General features: G+C 60.1%; 1 protein-coding gene across 2 annotated transcripts in view; it reads right to left on the bottom strand.

Moving 5' to 3' along the window:
• Window positions 1–16,352, bottom strand: part of GRK5 (G protein-coupled receptor kinase 5) — a 186,836-nt gene that overhangs the window by 39,483 nt on the left and 131,001 nt on the right. For both annotated transcript variants that reach the window (XM_045854447.1, XM_045854448.1), the window contains one exon: window positions 10,633–10,745. In XM_045854447.1, coding sequence (XP_045710403.1) covers window positions 10,633–10,745 — 113 coding nt within the window. The remainder of the gene's footprint in view (window positions 1–10,632; window positions 10,746–16,352) is intronic.

Genomic DNA, 16,352 nt, shown 5'->3' with positions numbered 1-16,352 from the left:
AATAACAAGCCGCCACACTGGAAGACCCACCCCCGAGAGGCTGCCTTAGGTCAAGCAGGTTACAAGCTGCCTGACCTTAGACAGTTGCCTTAACCTCTGTAAAGCGCACTTGGAGAAAGCGCTCACTTGTAGGGCGATGGTGTAGCTAGAACGTATTAAAGCTCTTAGCCCAGAGCGGGGCGTGTAAGAAATACTCAATCAACAGCTGCCACACTGATTACCTTGCTATCACCACACCTTGCAAGAGAAAACAACCACCTGGAGGTCTTACCTCTTGCAGCTTTTCAGCTCACAAAGTGAACATACAGAGATTTTTCAGACGCTCTTGTCTGAACCTCAAAAGAGCCCAGGTGGTGATGTGGGAGGCTGGCAGGAGCCCCCACTACACCCCCCACCATCTGCATGTGGAGAGCAGGGTGGGGTCCTTTGAGGGGAGGCGGCGGGGCAGGGACATGGACCGCCAAGCCCGGAGCTCTTTCTCAACAACACCGAGGAATCTGGGACTCCAGATCGCAGACTGAGCCAGCGAGACCTGGCTGTAAAGAAGCGAGGCCTCGGGAAAGAGGGCCTTTCCATTTCCCTTGACCCAAGAGGAGTCCCTTCACTGACACCTGAAGCCCTTGCCAGGTGCAGGAAAGACCAGGACTTAAGAAGAAACCTGGGTAGTAAGCTCGCCTTTCTCATTTCCACCAGGGAACTTCCACATCTACCCCTCAAGGGTGTGCCGGTCTCAGTCTGAATGTACAGCTGTTTCAAAAGAAATGACATCAGCACACAGCGACCGAAATGCCTTCCTCTTCTGTCTCGCCGTGGAGTCAGACGCCCGCCCCGCTCCTTTGGCTTGGTTCAAGGCAACCTCTGGACCCAGCGTCCGGGGCCCAAGTGTGTCCCCAGACCCCCCTTGAGACCCTCCTGGGAAGGGGGAAGCGCGGGCGGCACTGGGAATGCCCACAGAGGCAGCCGGGCACATTTCCACCCAAAGCAAGTGAGTTTCCTTCTATGACCATTTCTCTTCTCTAACGGAGAATCAAGACGCCACAGTTTTCTCCAAGGAAGAGACACTGACGCGATGACCGTCTGAATCACAGGACCGTGGGATGGTGGTTCGGGAAGGACCCCAGCCCCTCACTGTCCAGAGCCGGACGCCGAGGCTCAGGGAGGCGAAGGACTGGCCTAAGGGTGCACAGCGGGCCGCAGCAGGGCCAGCGCGGAAGCGCAGGCCTCCTGACCTCCGCCAGGCCCCCGCCTCCGCACCCCTCTCCCCCAAGGCCAGTGCCTCCTCACCATCAGGGGGAGCCCCATGGGATCGGTCACTTCCTGATGGTCTGATTGGATTACTGATGTCTTGAGACCGTTTATGGAGAGGAGGCAGCTCTTCCTTCCTGCTGTTTCCTCCCTCTGTGCCCTCCAGCAATGCCCCCAAACTGATGCGCACTCGAACGAGCACACACCTCCGCACTGTATGGAGTAGATCAGAGACTCACCCTGCGAGGTAGGTATCATATGATTCCCAATTCACAGGGAGAGAAACGGAGGCTCTCGGAAGCCACATACGACCAGTTCCAACCCAGCAGAGCTAGCAAGCAACAGGGCTGGGGGCCGAGGCCACAGCACAATTGACCACCCTTTTTCCAGAGCGAGGAGAGAAGCACCCAGTGTCTGCTGCCCTGGACGCCCCGCCTAGTGGTCTGGCACCCTGGGAATGTACCCAGGCTGCTTTGCATGGCCAAGACCGCCTCTTGGGATAACTCAATCCCATGCAGAACCCTGGATTTGCACTGTCCCAAAATATACCTGTGAAGGCAGCTCTATGTGACCAGACGGAGGCCCAAGTCTCGCTAATCAGCCTCAATAACCAGCGGAAAATATTATTGCTCTCGGTATTAAAGCCCAGGTTGAAAGAAAATACCATCACTTTCAGGTCAGCTGCCTCCCGGCAGAGGCCGGCGGGTGGCCGGGCGCCACGGTTCCACTGGGAGGCAGCCGGGAGCACCCGGGGACAGGCATCCCGGCCGGGGATCAAAAGGCCTTTCTTTGAGAGTCCACATCAGGTCACTGCCACTTGAAGAACGTTTGTGTTGGGAGGCAGAGAACCAACAGACGGCTTCCAGCCGGCCTTTCCACACTGATTAAGTCACCTGGAGGGACAGGCCATGTCTCCACGGTGCCCGCCCCCCCACCTCCCCGCGAGGGGCGCACAGGAGACCCGTCCCGAGAGGCCACCTGCACAGAGGAGGCATGAGGGCAGCTCAGCTGGGTGGGCGGATCACACCGCCCAAGGCAGGGGACCACCCGGAAACCCACCGCCAGGGCAACGCCCTCGCCCAGGTCGTGGGCAACAGCTGCTGAGATGAGCTTCAGCCGGAAAACATAAGCAGCAAAGAAGAGGCTGGGCCGCCAGCCTGGATGTCACCATTAGAGCCGGCTTGGGAGACGGTGGCCGCCCCATGGCTTCGGTGACCGGGGAGGTGAGCCATGTGCAAGGCACGCCCCTGGGACCTCATCTGTGGGAGGGCTCCCTCCTGCCAGAGAGGGTGGTGGGATTTGTCCCCGCCCCCGACAGAGGGGACACGCACTGCCCCCTCTGCTGGGATGTCCATGTGAAACCGTCCGCTGGCCCGAGCTCAGCCAAAGGGCGCCCACGCCGGTCCACTCGGAGGGGCCATCACCTCCCAAGATGTACCCGAGGTGCCCCCCTCCTCGAGAGAGGCGCCCCCCTCCTCCAGAGAGGTGCCGTTCAAGGAGCCTGTGCTTGGCACGGCGGTTCCTGCCAGACACAGGAGCAACCTTTGAGGAGACGCCGCCCCCACACAAAGACCAAAACCACACTGAGTTTAAGGCAAAAAGAATGATTCATGTACCTGCGGCTGCCAAAGAGCATAAACACCTGTGGACACCCTAGTTGGTGAACCTGCCATCTCACCCTCTGGGCCGGTCCTGGTAGCGCCGTCAAGCCCAGAAGATGCTGGAGGAAACACGTCTACTCTCTTACGACACAGTTCCCTCGGGCGATTTTTTAAAATGTAAAGGCTGCAAGCTGGCACAGGGGGACCTGCCATGTGTCCAGAGAAGCCGGTGGAAAGAGCGGAGAGTCTGAGCTGAATTCCTCTCGGCCCTGACTGGCTGCAGACGTCACGCGCCCCCCCCCAGCCCCGGCCCGGGGACCCTCGGGGCCCGGACAGGAAGCTGAAGTCAGAGACGCTAGGAGGCCTTGCCACCTCCGTCCGGCCCCTGTAATTACTGATGTGGTCAGCTTTTCCAGCGTCCTCACGGTGGGGACAAGTGACGTGCCTGGCTGGCTGCCCTGCTTCCCCAGGGCCCCTTCTGGAGAAGCACCCGGCTCCGCCCCCACTGGACTCGCTGTCCTGCCTGGGCTGCCCACAGGGGCTGGAGAGGCCTCCGCTTGCCCCGAGGAGCCGCTGTCCTCCCTGCAGCGGGGCAGGCTGGTGGGGGGGGGTCGGCAGTGGTCTGCTGGCTCCCCCCTGCACACAGGGGCTCCTGCACTCCGCTTTTGAAGACCCATCAGACAGGCTCTCCTCTGATCTCCGGCTGCCAACTGAGCAGCCCGCTTGGGTCTGGCTGGGAAGGGATGCACTGGCCCCCCCAGGACAACAGGCGGGGCAGGACCATGGAGAGAGGGGAGGGAGGGGTGGGCCGCTGGCCACACTGGGGATGGACTGAGCAGTAGGAGTGGCCCCAGGGTGACCCCGGACCACACTGACAGGACCACAGCCACCAGCTCGTGAGACGCATCCTGCCCGGGGCACGAGCTAAAAAGGAGGAGGGAAGGAAGGGGCACACCTCTCTCCTGGGCGGAGGGAATAAATTCTCCTGCGGCTGCCAGAGGAACTGCGCTCTCACCTCCCGCCGCCCCATCGTCCTCCCCACCCCGCATGGGCCACGGTCCAGCTGCGTCCCCTCTTCCCCCAGCCCCCCGCAGCATTTCTCTGTCCAGGCAAAGGTCTTCCCCTCCCCCCACTACTCTTCAGTTCTCAGAGAAAAGAATCCCAAGCTCATCTGGTGCGGACGAAACTGTCCTCTCCTGGCTCCCGGAACCCAAGGATGGGTCGGATGGCCAAACTGGGGGGAGAACGGAAGTGCAGCTGCGCTCGGGGCGCCAAGGACGGGGGTACGAGCACTTCTGGAACCCGCTCTCACCCACCCGTGTGCATGTGTGCAAGTGTGTGTGTGAGCGTGTGCGTGCAAGCCTGTGCTGGCCTCCTTCTCCCGGTGCTGCCTGTGATGTGTCGTTCCAGTGGCAGAAGACACAGTGACACAGTGGCCGACGGCTCCCGGGTTGTTTTACTTTAAACCTTCTCCACCAGAGCAGGACTTGCCCTCACGTCTACAAAGCCTAGGAAAGGCACGGGCTCCTCCCTGCTCCAACCGCCTGGTTCCGGGGTGACGTCGGTAGGAACGTGGCAGCCCCTAGGAGAGCCGTGCTGTCTGGAAGCACGGGCGGGCATCCAGGAGGGCCATGTCATGAGGGGCACTTTTCTTTTAGTTTTTAGTGTATTTTGTTATGATACTACCATTGTTCCAATTTTTCTCCCTTTGCCCCCCTCCAGCAACCCCACCCCTCAGTGTATGTCCATGGGCCATACATACAAGTTCTCTGGCTTCTCCATTTCCTATACTGCTTTTACCATCCCACTGTCTAGTTTGCACCTACCAATTACACTTTTTAATTCCTGCACATTTCTCCCTGTTCTCCCTGCTCCTGCTCCCTGCTGATAACCCTCCGAATGATCTCCATACCTATGATTCTGTTCCTCTTCTGCTTGTCTGCTTAGCTTTTTGTTTTTGTTCTTCAGATTCAGTTTTCATAGTTGTGAATTTTTGCTTTTTTAATCTTGAGAGTTTTGATCTTCTTTTTCTTAAACAAGGCCCTTTAACATTTCATGTAATGACGGCTTGGTGATGATGAACTCCCGTATGACCTTTACCTTGTCTGGGAAGCACTATTAGGGGCACTTTTCCGAGATCGCCCTGCTCCCAGGGTCCGGCTTCACCAGCTGTTCGAGGGTCTCTATGTCCGTCTCAACACTGACTCCTTCCCCCCACCCTCCCTCTTTGGGGAGATCACAGCAGCGACGTAAAGACGAACACTGGGTAACTGCCTCTTCTCATCAATGAAAGAAGCAGAGTACTTAGTTCCCCCAGTGGGCCCCACCAAGTCACCCCACAACGCAATTTCAGGACAACCAGGTGCATCTAAATCCAAGCATGGCTTACTAATTTCAAGTTCTTTTCTGTAGTTCTGGGCCAACGAATGGCCTGGGGTGCCTTTTGGCCTTTCCTGATGCAAGATTTCGCTAAGTGCAACTCCGTGTCATTGCCAGTCTCTGTCGTTAACAATGGAGGCTTGACTCCTCCTCGCTCCTGCTGTGCGGGGGCCTGAGAAGTCTCTTCCATGCTGAGCGGTACTAACCTGGGCAACCGCAGTGCGTTAGGGGCGTGGCAGGAAGGAACCTCCGAGACCAGCCTGGAAAAGACACCGCAGCCTCCACCATGCACTCTCTCAAGCCACTCGCTAAAGGGGAACGCTGGCCATGCTGGGAGGACACTCAAGCAGTCCCACGGACAGGTCCCTCCGTAAAAGAACCGAGGCCTCCTGCCGACAGCCAGCCCTGGCCCACCAGCCACGCGCATGACCTTGGGGACAGACCAGCCTCCAGCTGCCTGCAGCCCCAGCCAGCACTGTGATAACCTCCTCTGAGAGACCTTGAGCCAGGGGCACCTCGGCGAACCGTTCCCAAATCTTGACCCACAGCACTAGGCAATAATAAGTGCTTATGGTTGTCTTCAAGCCGCCAAGTCTTGAGCTAATTTCTTACACAGCAACAAGTAACAGGCATCTGAACTCACGGCTAGTGTGAGTTCATGACTTTGTTAAATTTTTGGTTATGTGTTTCTTAATGTCTCGTGTAACCCGAAAGCACGCTCCGTGAGGGCAGGACTGTACTTCCCCGGCTCACCGTGTCGTCTCCAACTGCTGGGACACTGTGCGACACACTGGAGATGGCCAACAAACACGGGCTGAGTCTGGCCGAGGGCCTGCCAGAACCCCAACCCCAAGAGAAGACCCCCAAGTGTGGGCACGGGAGGGGGTCAGAAGAGCCAAGATGCCCTCGAGGCTCCCAGGAAGGAGGTTAGAGCAGAAGTACGTCCGTCTTTAAGAAGTCCCTGGCAGGACAGTATTGGCCTGGGGGGTCCACACCGACCTGGAACCCCGTCTGACCCCTTGACCAGCTGGGCGAATCCTCTTTGCCCTCCTGAAGCCAAATCTAGTCGTCGCCTTGACTGAGGTTGGTGGCTCCCTTTCGAGGTGGGAGGGGGCGGGGGGCTGAGGCTGAGTGACCCTGCAGTCTGGTGGGAGGTGTACAGACCGTCCTGCTGCGCCCCCAGCCCCACCCCTCAATCACCGGGCCCCGTTTTAAAACGGCCACAGCCTCTGCTCGACCTGAGTAGCTCGGACACGAAGACCAGACCGAGCGGAGGATCAGCCTTCCCCGCGGGCTGCGTCGGAGCCCACGGGGACGGGGTGTTTTTAATAAGCGGCGCTTGGCAGAGACTCAGCCCCGAGGTGGGAACGGTGAGGACGGCGCAGGCCGAGCCAGGAGCCCTGGGCGGTGCGCGACACCGGGACAGCGCCACCTCCTCCCTCCTCCCTCCTCGGAGTTCCAGTCAGGGCGGAAGGAAAAAAACGGATTTCAGACGAGAACTGCGCCAGCTCTGGAAAACTCAATAAAGTCTTCGTGCGTAAAAGAGGTGTTTCCAGAGGCCGGTCATCTGACGTCAGCATGGGCGATGAAAAGGCCCCGCCGATTCCCAGAGATGCGGACCAAACGCGAGGGGGCGGGGCCAGCCTCCTGTGAGTGGCGGCGTGAAGGCGTGAAGGCTTACGTAAAGAGCGTTTGTCACGTCAACACGGGGAGCCACGCTCACATTTCAAAAAGGCTCCCGGTACAGGCCCCAGCCGCGGGGGACGTCTGCACGGCCAGAACGAACACGGGCATCCATTGGGTGTTTTCTTCTTCTCCAACTGACCGTAACCGTCTAACGAGGCACGTGGCTGGAAAATTCCATTGGCGCCTGGGATGAGCCTTGCCCTGCTCTGCCTCATCAACTCTAGACAGCCCCAAAGCTGCCGATGCCTCATCCTTTCCGAGCGGGGAGCAGCCCCGGTCAGCCCCTCGGCATCCACACACCTCTCCGCGGTGAGCGCGTCCAGCCCGCGGCGCTGAACGCCAGCTGTCCGCTCACATCCCCCGTCTTCCACTCCCGGCCCAGTCCTTTCCCACAGAGCTCCGCCCTGAGCGCCCTCCTCCCCTCAAACACCCACTCGGGTGTCTGACGGTCCCCTCCAGCTGCGAGCACCTAAAATGAAGCTCCTATCCGCCCCCACACCCAAACGAGCCTCCCACAGCCTTCCGCCGCCTCCATCCTGGCGTGGCTCCGGTCACCACTTCAAGGTCACCCGTAACTCTCCTCTCTCACCCTGACGCCTCAGGGGACACTGTTAACTCTGCTCTCAAAGTGGACCCCAGTGCCACCACTGCCAGCAAGCCACTGCATCCACGTGGCCTGGGCCACCATCGGCTCCCACCTGGACTGCTGCAGAGCCCCCCCCATCAGGGCTCCCACCCCCACCCTTGCCCCCCATAGCCTGTTCCCAACACGGAGTCAGAGGGTTCTTTAAAGACCTGAGTGAGGCCGTGCTGCTGCCCTACCCACAGCCCTCTGGGGCTCCTGTTTCACCGAAGTCTAAGTTTTTGACGGCACAGGTCTGGCAGGACTGACCCCTCTTCCAGATCCCTCTGCCCTGCTCCCTCCACTCCAGCCACCACTGAGTCTTCAACCACCCTGGCAAGCCAGAGCCGCCGCCAGCAGGGGGCAGGGCCAGAACACAGGGCCCAAGAAAGACCCGGGGAAGGTGGAGGATGAAAGGGCGGGCAGGGGCCTGTCGGCAGAAGGTCTGGTAAGTCAGCTTCAGTCTTGGACTCTGTCCTGGATGTCGGTGCTTCCCAACCATGGACACCCAGTACGGGCGGGAAATCTGAAAAATGCCACTGTCTGCTGCAAAGGATGGCCAGCCCAGTGGTAACGAGCGCCCCCGAGCCACACTGCTGGTCTGCAGCTGGTCTGCAGGCGCTGCTTCCCAGCGAGAGGAGCGGGGCTCCTCGGAGAAATGCCGAGCTCCAGGTGCAGGGCGGGAAACCCCAGAGCGGCCTCCAACTGCATGTTGCACCAGGCAGCCAGGAGGCCGCCAGAGGTCGCCGCCGGGGTCCTCTCGGGGGCTCGGAAGCCCCCCTGAGGGCTCCCACTGGCCAAGGATGGAACACCAACACAAATAATGACCAGTGTGCATCAAAACGCGCCTCGTTTAAATCCGCCCATTTAACACCCTAGCAGGTTACTGCCAGTGAACCACTTGGTACTTTGAAAACATAAACACAGGGAGGGAGCCAAGCATTTCCTGCAGGCGCTTTACCACCGGGTAACCAGACAGGAGCAATCGGCAGTGTTTCCGAGGCAGCAAATGCAGAAGGAATGACAGAGGCAGAATGTCATTGTATTGCAGCCCCTAATTAATCAACAGGGTTTGGTACTGAGCACCAGTGGCTGCTGCCATCTCAAAGAGAAGGACACCCGGACAGCACGTGTCCCCTGACAGAAGAACAGGAAACCACCTACGAAGTCAGTGCCTTCACCCTCGGACTGAAACGAGCCTCGGTTTCCGGGCTCAATGAAGTCGATTTGCAAGAAACCCAGAGGAACCCGCGGAAGGGCCCACGGGGACGAGGGCGCAGAGGGCAGACCGTGGGACACGCCTCTGATGGACCAGGGAGGCGGGGACGTGCCGCTGAGACGCGTGTTTTTAGCAAGCACGAGAAACTCAGAAACGGGGCCGCGGACTAACGTGGAGTGATGGGAAAGAATTACGTTTTAGCCATGGCAATGGTTTTGGCGCGGGGGGGGGGGGGGGGTTGCTGAAGAGCCCTTGTCGTTTGGAGCTGCCTGTGAAACGTTCACAGACCGAACGACGAGTGTGAGCTCTGCTGCAAAACGCCACGAGGGGCGGGGGAGGGTGGAAGAGGACTGGCCTCGAGGTCCCGAGTGTGGATGTGGGGTGAGGGATGCACGGGCGCTCACAGTGCTCTTCTGCAGACTTTCACCTTCGAGAGTTCGAGATTTCCCGTAACACGAAGTCACAGAGACCCTGGGCCCCACTCCCGGAGACACGTTCGCGAGTCTGGGCTCCGGCCCGAGCCCTGGCGTTTTTCCGAGGCTGCCCCGGTGCTCTGCCATGCGGCCGAGGCCGAGAGTGTTGCAGCCGCTCACACGGCACACGCAGAGGAGCGGCACCGAGACTGAGACGAAGGGTGCGGAGGGGGCGGAGCTGGCCTGGCACAGGTCAAGGAGCTGAGCACACGGCCCATGATGGGGTGGGGGAGGGGATGAGGATGAGGAGGACTGGCACAACGCAAAGAATCAGGCTTGGGTGCCTGTGGGGTGCTGGTCTCTGGAGCAGGAACCGTGCCAGGGCCAGCCGTCTGGGGGGCCGGGGGAGGGGCTCTGAGATGGCTTAGGATATGCGGACTTTTTGAGGGGGCCCCTGTGACTTCTGCAAGAGACACTCAGCGGACTGTTTGGCTTGTGAGTCTAAAGATCCACATTAGGACCCTGAGGAAGACGCAGAAACTTAGGCCCCAGGCGGCTGCCCCCTAAACCAGAACAGAGGTCAGGTGGCTGCAGACAATGATGCCGCAAGGGCCTGGTGGAAATGACAGCCCCTGGGCCCTGTGCCCTGGGAACGGGCGTCTAGACGATGCCCTTCCTGTCGTGACTGGTCTCCGCCCTTCACCCTGGACAGAAACCCACAGGGCAGGCGGCCGGGCTGACCAGCCCTGCCGTCCTGAGCAGGTGCTGATGCACCCCCTGCCCATCCCCACATCGGGTCCTCAGAGCCCAGGCCGCTCAACCGCATTTGTTACACACGTGAGTGACCAGGGCATCTGCGGGAAGTCGCCACAGTGGGTGGGACTCACGGCCACGCGTGCCAGCGGCTGTCAGGCTGGCTGGACACTGCTGATGTGTGTTCATCCCATGAGCAGGTGCTGAACCCCTGCATGTGCCGGCACTGTGCCAGGCGGGGTGCCCCGGAAGCCAGGGGCCTGGCCTCAGGGAGCTCGCCTTCTGGCAGGTGAGCAGACAAGAAAGGAGCACACACACACAAGCTCTGGAATTTTAGAAAATAGATTCTCAGCTTGGGGAGGGGCCGTGGAATTCAAGAGCGACCTTGGAGGGTTGGGAACGCCGTCCAGCCGGCCCACACACACGGCCTCGAGTAACCCGGGCTCCTGGCGTCAGAGAGCTGACGGGGCCTCACTTTCAAGCAGCGGGAACCGAGGCCCAGAGCGGGAGGCGGCCGGCCCCCGGTCGTCCGGTGGGTGCAGGCGGGGAGACAGGTCTGCGTTCGTTCTCAGAGTCTGCACCGGACGTTTCTGGAGCAACCGTTTGACTCCCTGCACCCTTCTACGCCACGTGGTCCACCTTCTCCTCTGGACGCAAACGACCGCAGATCACAGGGGACCACAGGCCCTCCCTCCGCCCGGAGCAGGGACTTACCACTGAGTCCAGAAACTGGATGTAACACTCCAGGCCGGGTCTTGTTTCACAGAACTGCCGGAAAAGCAGCCTCCCGATCGGCTGCTTGTCACATAAACTGCAGTAATCTCTGTCTGGAGACAAGAAAACAAGAGTGTGGTGAGACCCAGGCGGGGGCCAGGCAGGGCCATCCCACCAACCCACACCTGGGTGTCATGCCCCAGGTGGATGGAGCGAGGCGGCTGGCACACTCCCGGGAGCCCTTCTTTACCTCGGCGCTCTGCAGACCCAGAGGGGCCAAGGTCAGTGTAGACGCAGGGTGTTCACCCTTTTGGCGTCTCTGGGCCAGGCTGGAAGAAGCTATCTTGGGCCACACATTAAATACATTGCAACACATAATGACACACACAAAATGTGATAATGTTTTAAATAAATTTACGATTTTGTGCTGGGCCGTATGCACAGCCATCTCAGGCCCCGGGTTGGATGCTCTTGGTAGAGGAAGGTGCCCGTGATGGCCCAGCCCCTACTCCCAGCCCACGTCCCGCTCCGATGCCCTCACTTCTATCTGGAGATGCCAGCAGTTCTGGGGACCACGGCTATCCCCGGGCCGGCCGACCAGCATGTCACACTCCCTGATTACAGTGACCAGATAAGGGTGGCAGGCATGAGACCCAAGCCAGGAAAGCCAGACGGGAGCCCAGACTCTGCCTGGCCTGTTTAGTGGCGGCGCTTCTCTCCCTCTGGGTGCTGGGTGCTGGGTGCTGGGTGCGCGGCTGCGGCCAGAGGCTGCCGCCAGGAGGCTGAGGCTGACACAGGGAGGAGGTCAGGACGGGGAGAATTACAGGAAGCAGACTCCGTGCCCTATGATGTCACGAGTCTCTGGATCAAACCATGCCTGCAGCCCAAACATATCTGAAAAACTTACTAATGAGCTTAGCTTTGGGCAGTTTGAAAAATTTTTCATTACCTGTAACTCAAAGCACCCTAATAACAATAGTAAAAAAAATTCACTTTTGCCAAGTTGGAGCAAAATCCAGTTTTAGGATGCTTCAGATTATAAAAAACTTGCATTTTCCAGCTGAGGTGCTAGGGGCACAGAGACAGAAAGTGACCAGCCCTCAGCCACTCGGGAGCCAAGAGAGTTCGGAAGTGAAAATGCATTGCAAGACTCCAAGCCCAGAGGCCTAGCCAATCACGTGCTGCGTGACTTCAAGAAACTCACTTGCCCTCTCTGGGCCTCAGTCGTCCTCTGAGAAATGGAAAGGCACGTGTTGGAAGTAAGATGGAGGTTGGGGCGAGGGGCGTCCCTCCGTGGCTCTTCCTGCAATGAACGGCTCTGCCAGAGGCTCTCCCTGGCCAGGAAGATGCTCAGAGGACTGACTGAGCCACGCTGCCTCAAACCTTCCCGAGCACTGCAGGTTCGCCCTTTGCTTCTGTAGCTGCACCAGGCACCGTCAGGTGCTGGCCCGGGGCAACCAGGAAGAGGATGGGTTAGGCCTGGGTCAGGAGAGCTTCCCGGACGGAAGGATGGACCGTCCTTGTCACATGCAGAGGAGGGGCCGGGAAAACTGCCCCCCGGAGGGCTTTGCTCGGAAGTCAGGGAACACGAGGGCAGATGGGAACACGCCATCACGCCAACGCATTTCCACACCCGAAGAGCTCGGCCGACCTGTATGGAGGCTGGGGCTGTGAGGGTGGGTTACCGAGCTAAACCGCCGGGTTCCAACCTCAGCCCAACCACTAACCGTCTGTGTGACCTGAGGCAACAGGCTGGACGCTTCCCCCCCTCAGTTTCCTCACCTGTAAACTGGGAACAGTAACCGTGCCCAGTTCCAAGGACCATTGTGAGGATTAAATAAGACAATGCAGAGAACGGACACAGACAAGGGCCTGGCACATAGGACATGCTGAATAAACACCATCTATTATCATCGTGGGCGTGGGCTCTCTGGCCTGTCCCCTCTCCCCACCCCTGGGGAGCCTTCTCTCTCTGTAAAACCACAGCCTGAGGTTCTCAGGGAGCTGACTGCTTCCCAGCCTCCGGGATGGGCACGTGACTCGGCCCTAGCCAATCAGAGCCCTCTTCCCATGGCCACATCGATAGGTTCCTGTGCCCTGAATGCGTCTTGGAGTCCTTCCAAGGTTTTTGCTAGAACTTCCAGGAAAGACACTTGCTCCTCTCCGGGGTGACAAGGCCATAGGACCGGTCATCACAGAGCTCCCACAACCGTCTTTCCCACCAGGTGGCGAGAGTCCACGCCGACGGAGGCCAGCAGGGGGGGAAGAGAGCGGAGTGAAGTGAGGAGCCCGGTGCCACAGGTGCCCTGGGGCCGGCCCCCCAGGCCGGCCCGGTGCCTCCACGCCGATGCCCCTGCAGAGGCTCTGCGGAGCCCAGCTGGTGTTGGGTTTCTGCGTCTTGTGATTCAAAAGGCAGACGACGAGGCAGGTGGGCAGGCGGGAGCGGTCCACAGCACCCCTCCTCCGCAGGTGCCGGCCTGTGCGCAGGGGCTGTCTTTGTGGGGGGTCGCCGTGCTGAGTCTTCCTCACATAAATGTCGCTGAAAGAGCCTCTCATTCCCACCAGTGGATACTTTGCTCAACCGGACCCCCCCTCAAGTGGGCTGGGGGCTGAACTAGCCTTGAACCTTGACTCCGCCCATCCTTCCACGCACACAGACGGCCCCGAAGGGCCACTCCAAGGAGCACATACCCCGCCATCGCCGAGTGCCGGCATCAGTGGGGGCGGGGCGGGGCGGGGTGGGACCGGTCCCAGCCCTCGGGCATCTTGGATTCTGCTAGAAAGGCAGTTGGGGGGTGGGGGGGTGGGGCGCTGAGCAGACAAGATCCCAAGTGACAGTGGTAAAATGTCCAGTTGGATGAGTGTCAGCGCCGCCACGGCAGGGGGTCCGGGAGGGGGGGAGCCCCCTGGCGGCAGGTCTGTGGCCTGCACCTGTTAGCACGCGCCCCGCCCCCGCCCCCGCAGGCAGCCTGCGTTCTCTCTGCCTCCGCCCCCCCCGCCCCACGCCCACAGGTGAGAAAAACAAACGCCCCGTGCTTCCCACCCGCTGCGCGTCCCCAGCGCGAACACAGAAGGAAAGTAAATTGCTTTCTGTCAGGCTCCAGTTTTATTCCGTGATGGCAGGGAGCCCCACACTGCTTACGTGATGGAAGCCCCCCTCCCCCCCCCGTGTTCCGAAAGCAATTATGAGACTTCGCGTGCTGCGCTGCAATCGCCTAGGGGTCCATCTGACAGCGCGCGCTCTCTCCATATGGCGCTTGCTGTCAGTGTGGAAACAAGACTGTCATAGACTCGCAGCACAGTAAACACCACGTGACCCAGCCCAAGCTGTTGGCACCTCGGTTCCGGCCGCTCCCAGCGGCGCAGAGGATCCCAGGCGAGAACACCGCCCCCTGGGAGCCCGGGAGGAGACCACAGGCTCTGTAATCAACTATTCAGGTCATCTTCTCAGCCTTGAGTGACGATACCCGGGCCTATCTTCCGAGGAAGCACCACGGCCACCGCCACCACCAACGGCAAAACCGACGTGCAGTGTCTGTGCTTCCTTTAGAGACGGAGACCGAAGCCACAGAAGGGAGAAAAGGAGTCTGGGGGTCGGCCGAGGTGACGGGAGGAGGCACAGAGCAGAGGGTGGTCTGCGGCGGGGGGGGGGGGGGCTGCTGTGGCGGGGGGTGGACAGAGGGGCAGAAGCCTTCCCTGCCTGCATCTCTGTCTGGGGGGCGGGGGGAACCTCGGGACACGGCGCACTGTTACATGTGTGCTGTGCCCCCCCCCACACACACACACACACCAGCTCTTCCGCAACACGAAAATCCTGCTCCGGCCACGTGCTTCCTGGGTCCTTCCCTCCAAGCCAGAAAGACGCTGTCGTTACAGGAGATTTGACGGGCATCAGGGCCCCCTGCCCCCAAAGTGTCCACCAATCGCCTCATCATTCTAGCCTCATTCTTTCAGGTCCTTCATTTCTCAACAAACTCCCTTCCGAGATCTCTTGCTTTTTGATGTTAGAAGGTTCCTTCAACTTTAAGACTTTTCTGGAATTCAACACCTGGGGGGGGGGGTTGTGTGGAAAAATGGGTGGGAAGAGCTAGCCCTTACACTCGCCGGCTGGCTGGTTACCGGTCCAGGAGCAGGCCTGGCGTCAGCAGCTGGGTGTGGTCTTTGTGATGGGACACACGTGGCCTCCGCTGCCGTGGGAGGTCTGGTGGGAAGAGCAAATGTAAGCAGGTCCCAAGGAAGCTGGCTGAAAAGTGGCTCTAAAAAGCCCGTTAGAAGCTCCAGGACAGTGAGCTGTGCCCTCGGCCTGGGCGAAGTGCCCCAGGGAGGGGCCGGAGCCCGCTGTGCACACCGGAGGGCGGCGGGGGGCACCCTGGGATGGCAGGCTGGGCTCGGGGGCAAGGGGACACGGATGGATTCAGTGTCCCACTGGGGCGTCCGTGGCTGTAGAGCACGAGCGATTCAAGTGGGGTCCACGGAAAGGTGGCCAAGATGGGTGGGGAGCAGGGGTCTGAGGTGTTCACGGCGAAGGTCACTGCGGTGGGAGCCATGGCCGCCTGAGGTGCGAGCCCGGCCCCCAGGCAGGGAGGGCGCAGGGCCTGTGGTTGGGAACCTGCTTTGGCGACGAGCCGGACTGAAGGAAACCATGTGTCATTTGCTCCTTCAAGGGCTTCACACCTCCCCAGAATGCTGCGGGCTGGCCGGGAAGACAGGATGGCCGGGAAGACAGGATGGCCACGCCTCCCTGCAGCCCAGGCACTGCAGCCGCGCCCTCGGGCAGGGCGTTTGCTCCCAGACAGGCCCTGTGGCGGGTCGACAGGCACGGACTCAGCCCTGCTGGGCACTGGGTACCGAGCCCTGGAAGCGGCCGCAGAACCACAGGTCTCGTCTCTGTCTTGAGCGGTGGGCACGCCCACTAGCTGGGTGGGGGTGGGGGGAGGCACGTGCACAGACAGGCTGGGAAGGGCGGCCGGGGAGCAGAACTGCACACAGGATAGCTGCTGGTGAGTCCGAGGAGGGAGCACACGCTGCCCTCGTGACTGGGGTTGGTTTCGGGGGCAGCGCCCCTAGGACAGCAAGTTGGGGCGTGGGGGTGGGAGTGGCAGGGTCGCCAAAGGCAGTGCCAGCAGGGGAGAGGCTGAGGGCCGGTGAAGAAGAAGAAAAATGTCAGAGCCAGAGACAGGGGCCGGGGGTCGGGGTGGGGGGCAAGGAGAAGCCGCCGCGGGGAGGTGAGTTCTTGTGTCAGGGCAGGAACTCAAGGCTAGGTCTGAGGTCACTGCAGGGCGCCTTCAAGGATGGCTGCAAGTGCATGGAGGATCCACAAAAAAATTAAAAATAAAACTACCAGATAATTCAACAACCCTATTTTTGGGTATTTACCCCAAAGAACCGAAATCAGGATCTCAAAGAGGTACTCGCTCTCCTGTGTTCACTGTGGAACTAGTCACGATACCAAGACGCAGAGACAACCCCAGTGTCCGTCGGCCAGTGGGTGGACTGGACAGTGGTGCGCGTACCCAGTGGAATACTGCTCGGTCGTAAAAAGGAAGCCACTCTCGCCACCCGTGACAACACGAGTGAGCCTCGAGGACCGTATGACAAGTACGAGTCGGAAAAGGAAGAAAGCCAGTCACAGAAAGCCACATGATCCCACTTACACGAGGCACCTGGACCCTCCAGGCTCGCAGAGACAGGGAAATGGTGGCTGCCGGGGCCTGGGGCGG

Source organism: Phyllostomus hastatus, unplaced genomic scaffold (genome assembly GCF_019186645.2).
Source record: "Phyllostomus hastatus isolate PE091 unplaced genomic scaffold, TTU_PhHast_1.1 phas_scaffold_1066, whole genome shotgun sequence".
NCBI lineage: Eukaryota > Metazoa > Chordata > Mammalia > Chiroptera > Phyllostomidae > Phyllostomus > Phyllostomus hastatus.
This window is presented reverse-complemented; position numbering and strand designations above follow the sequence as displayed.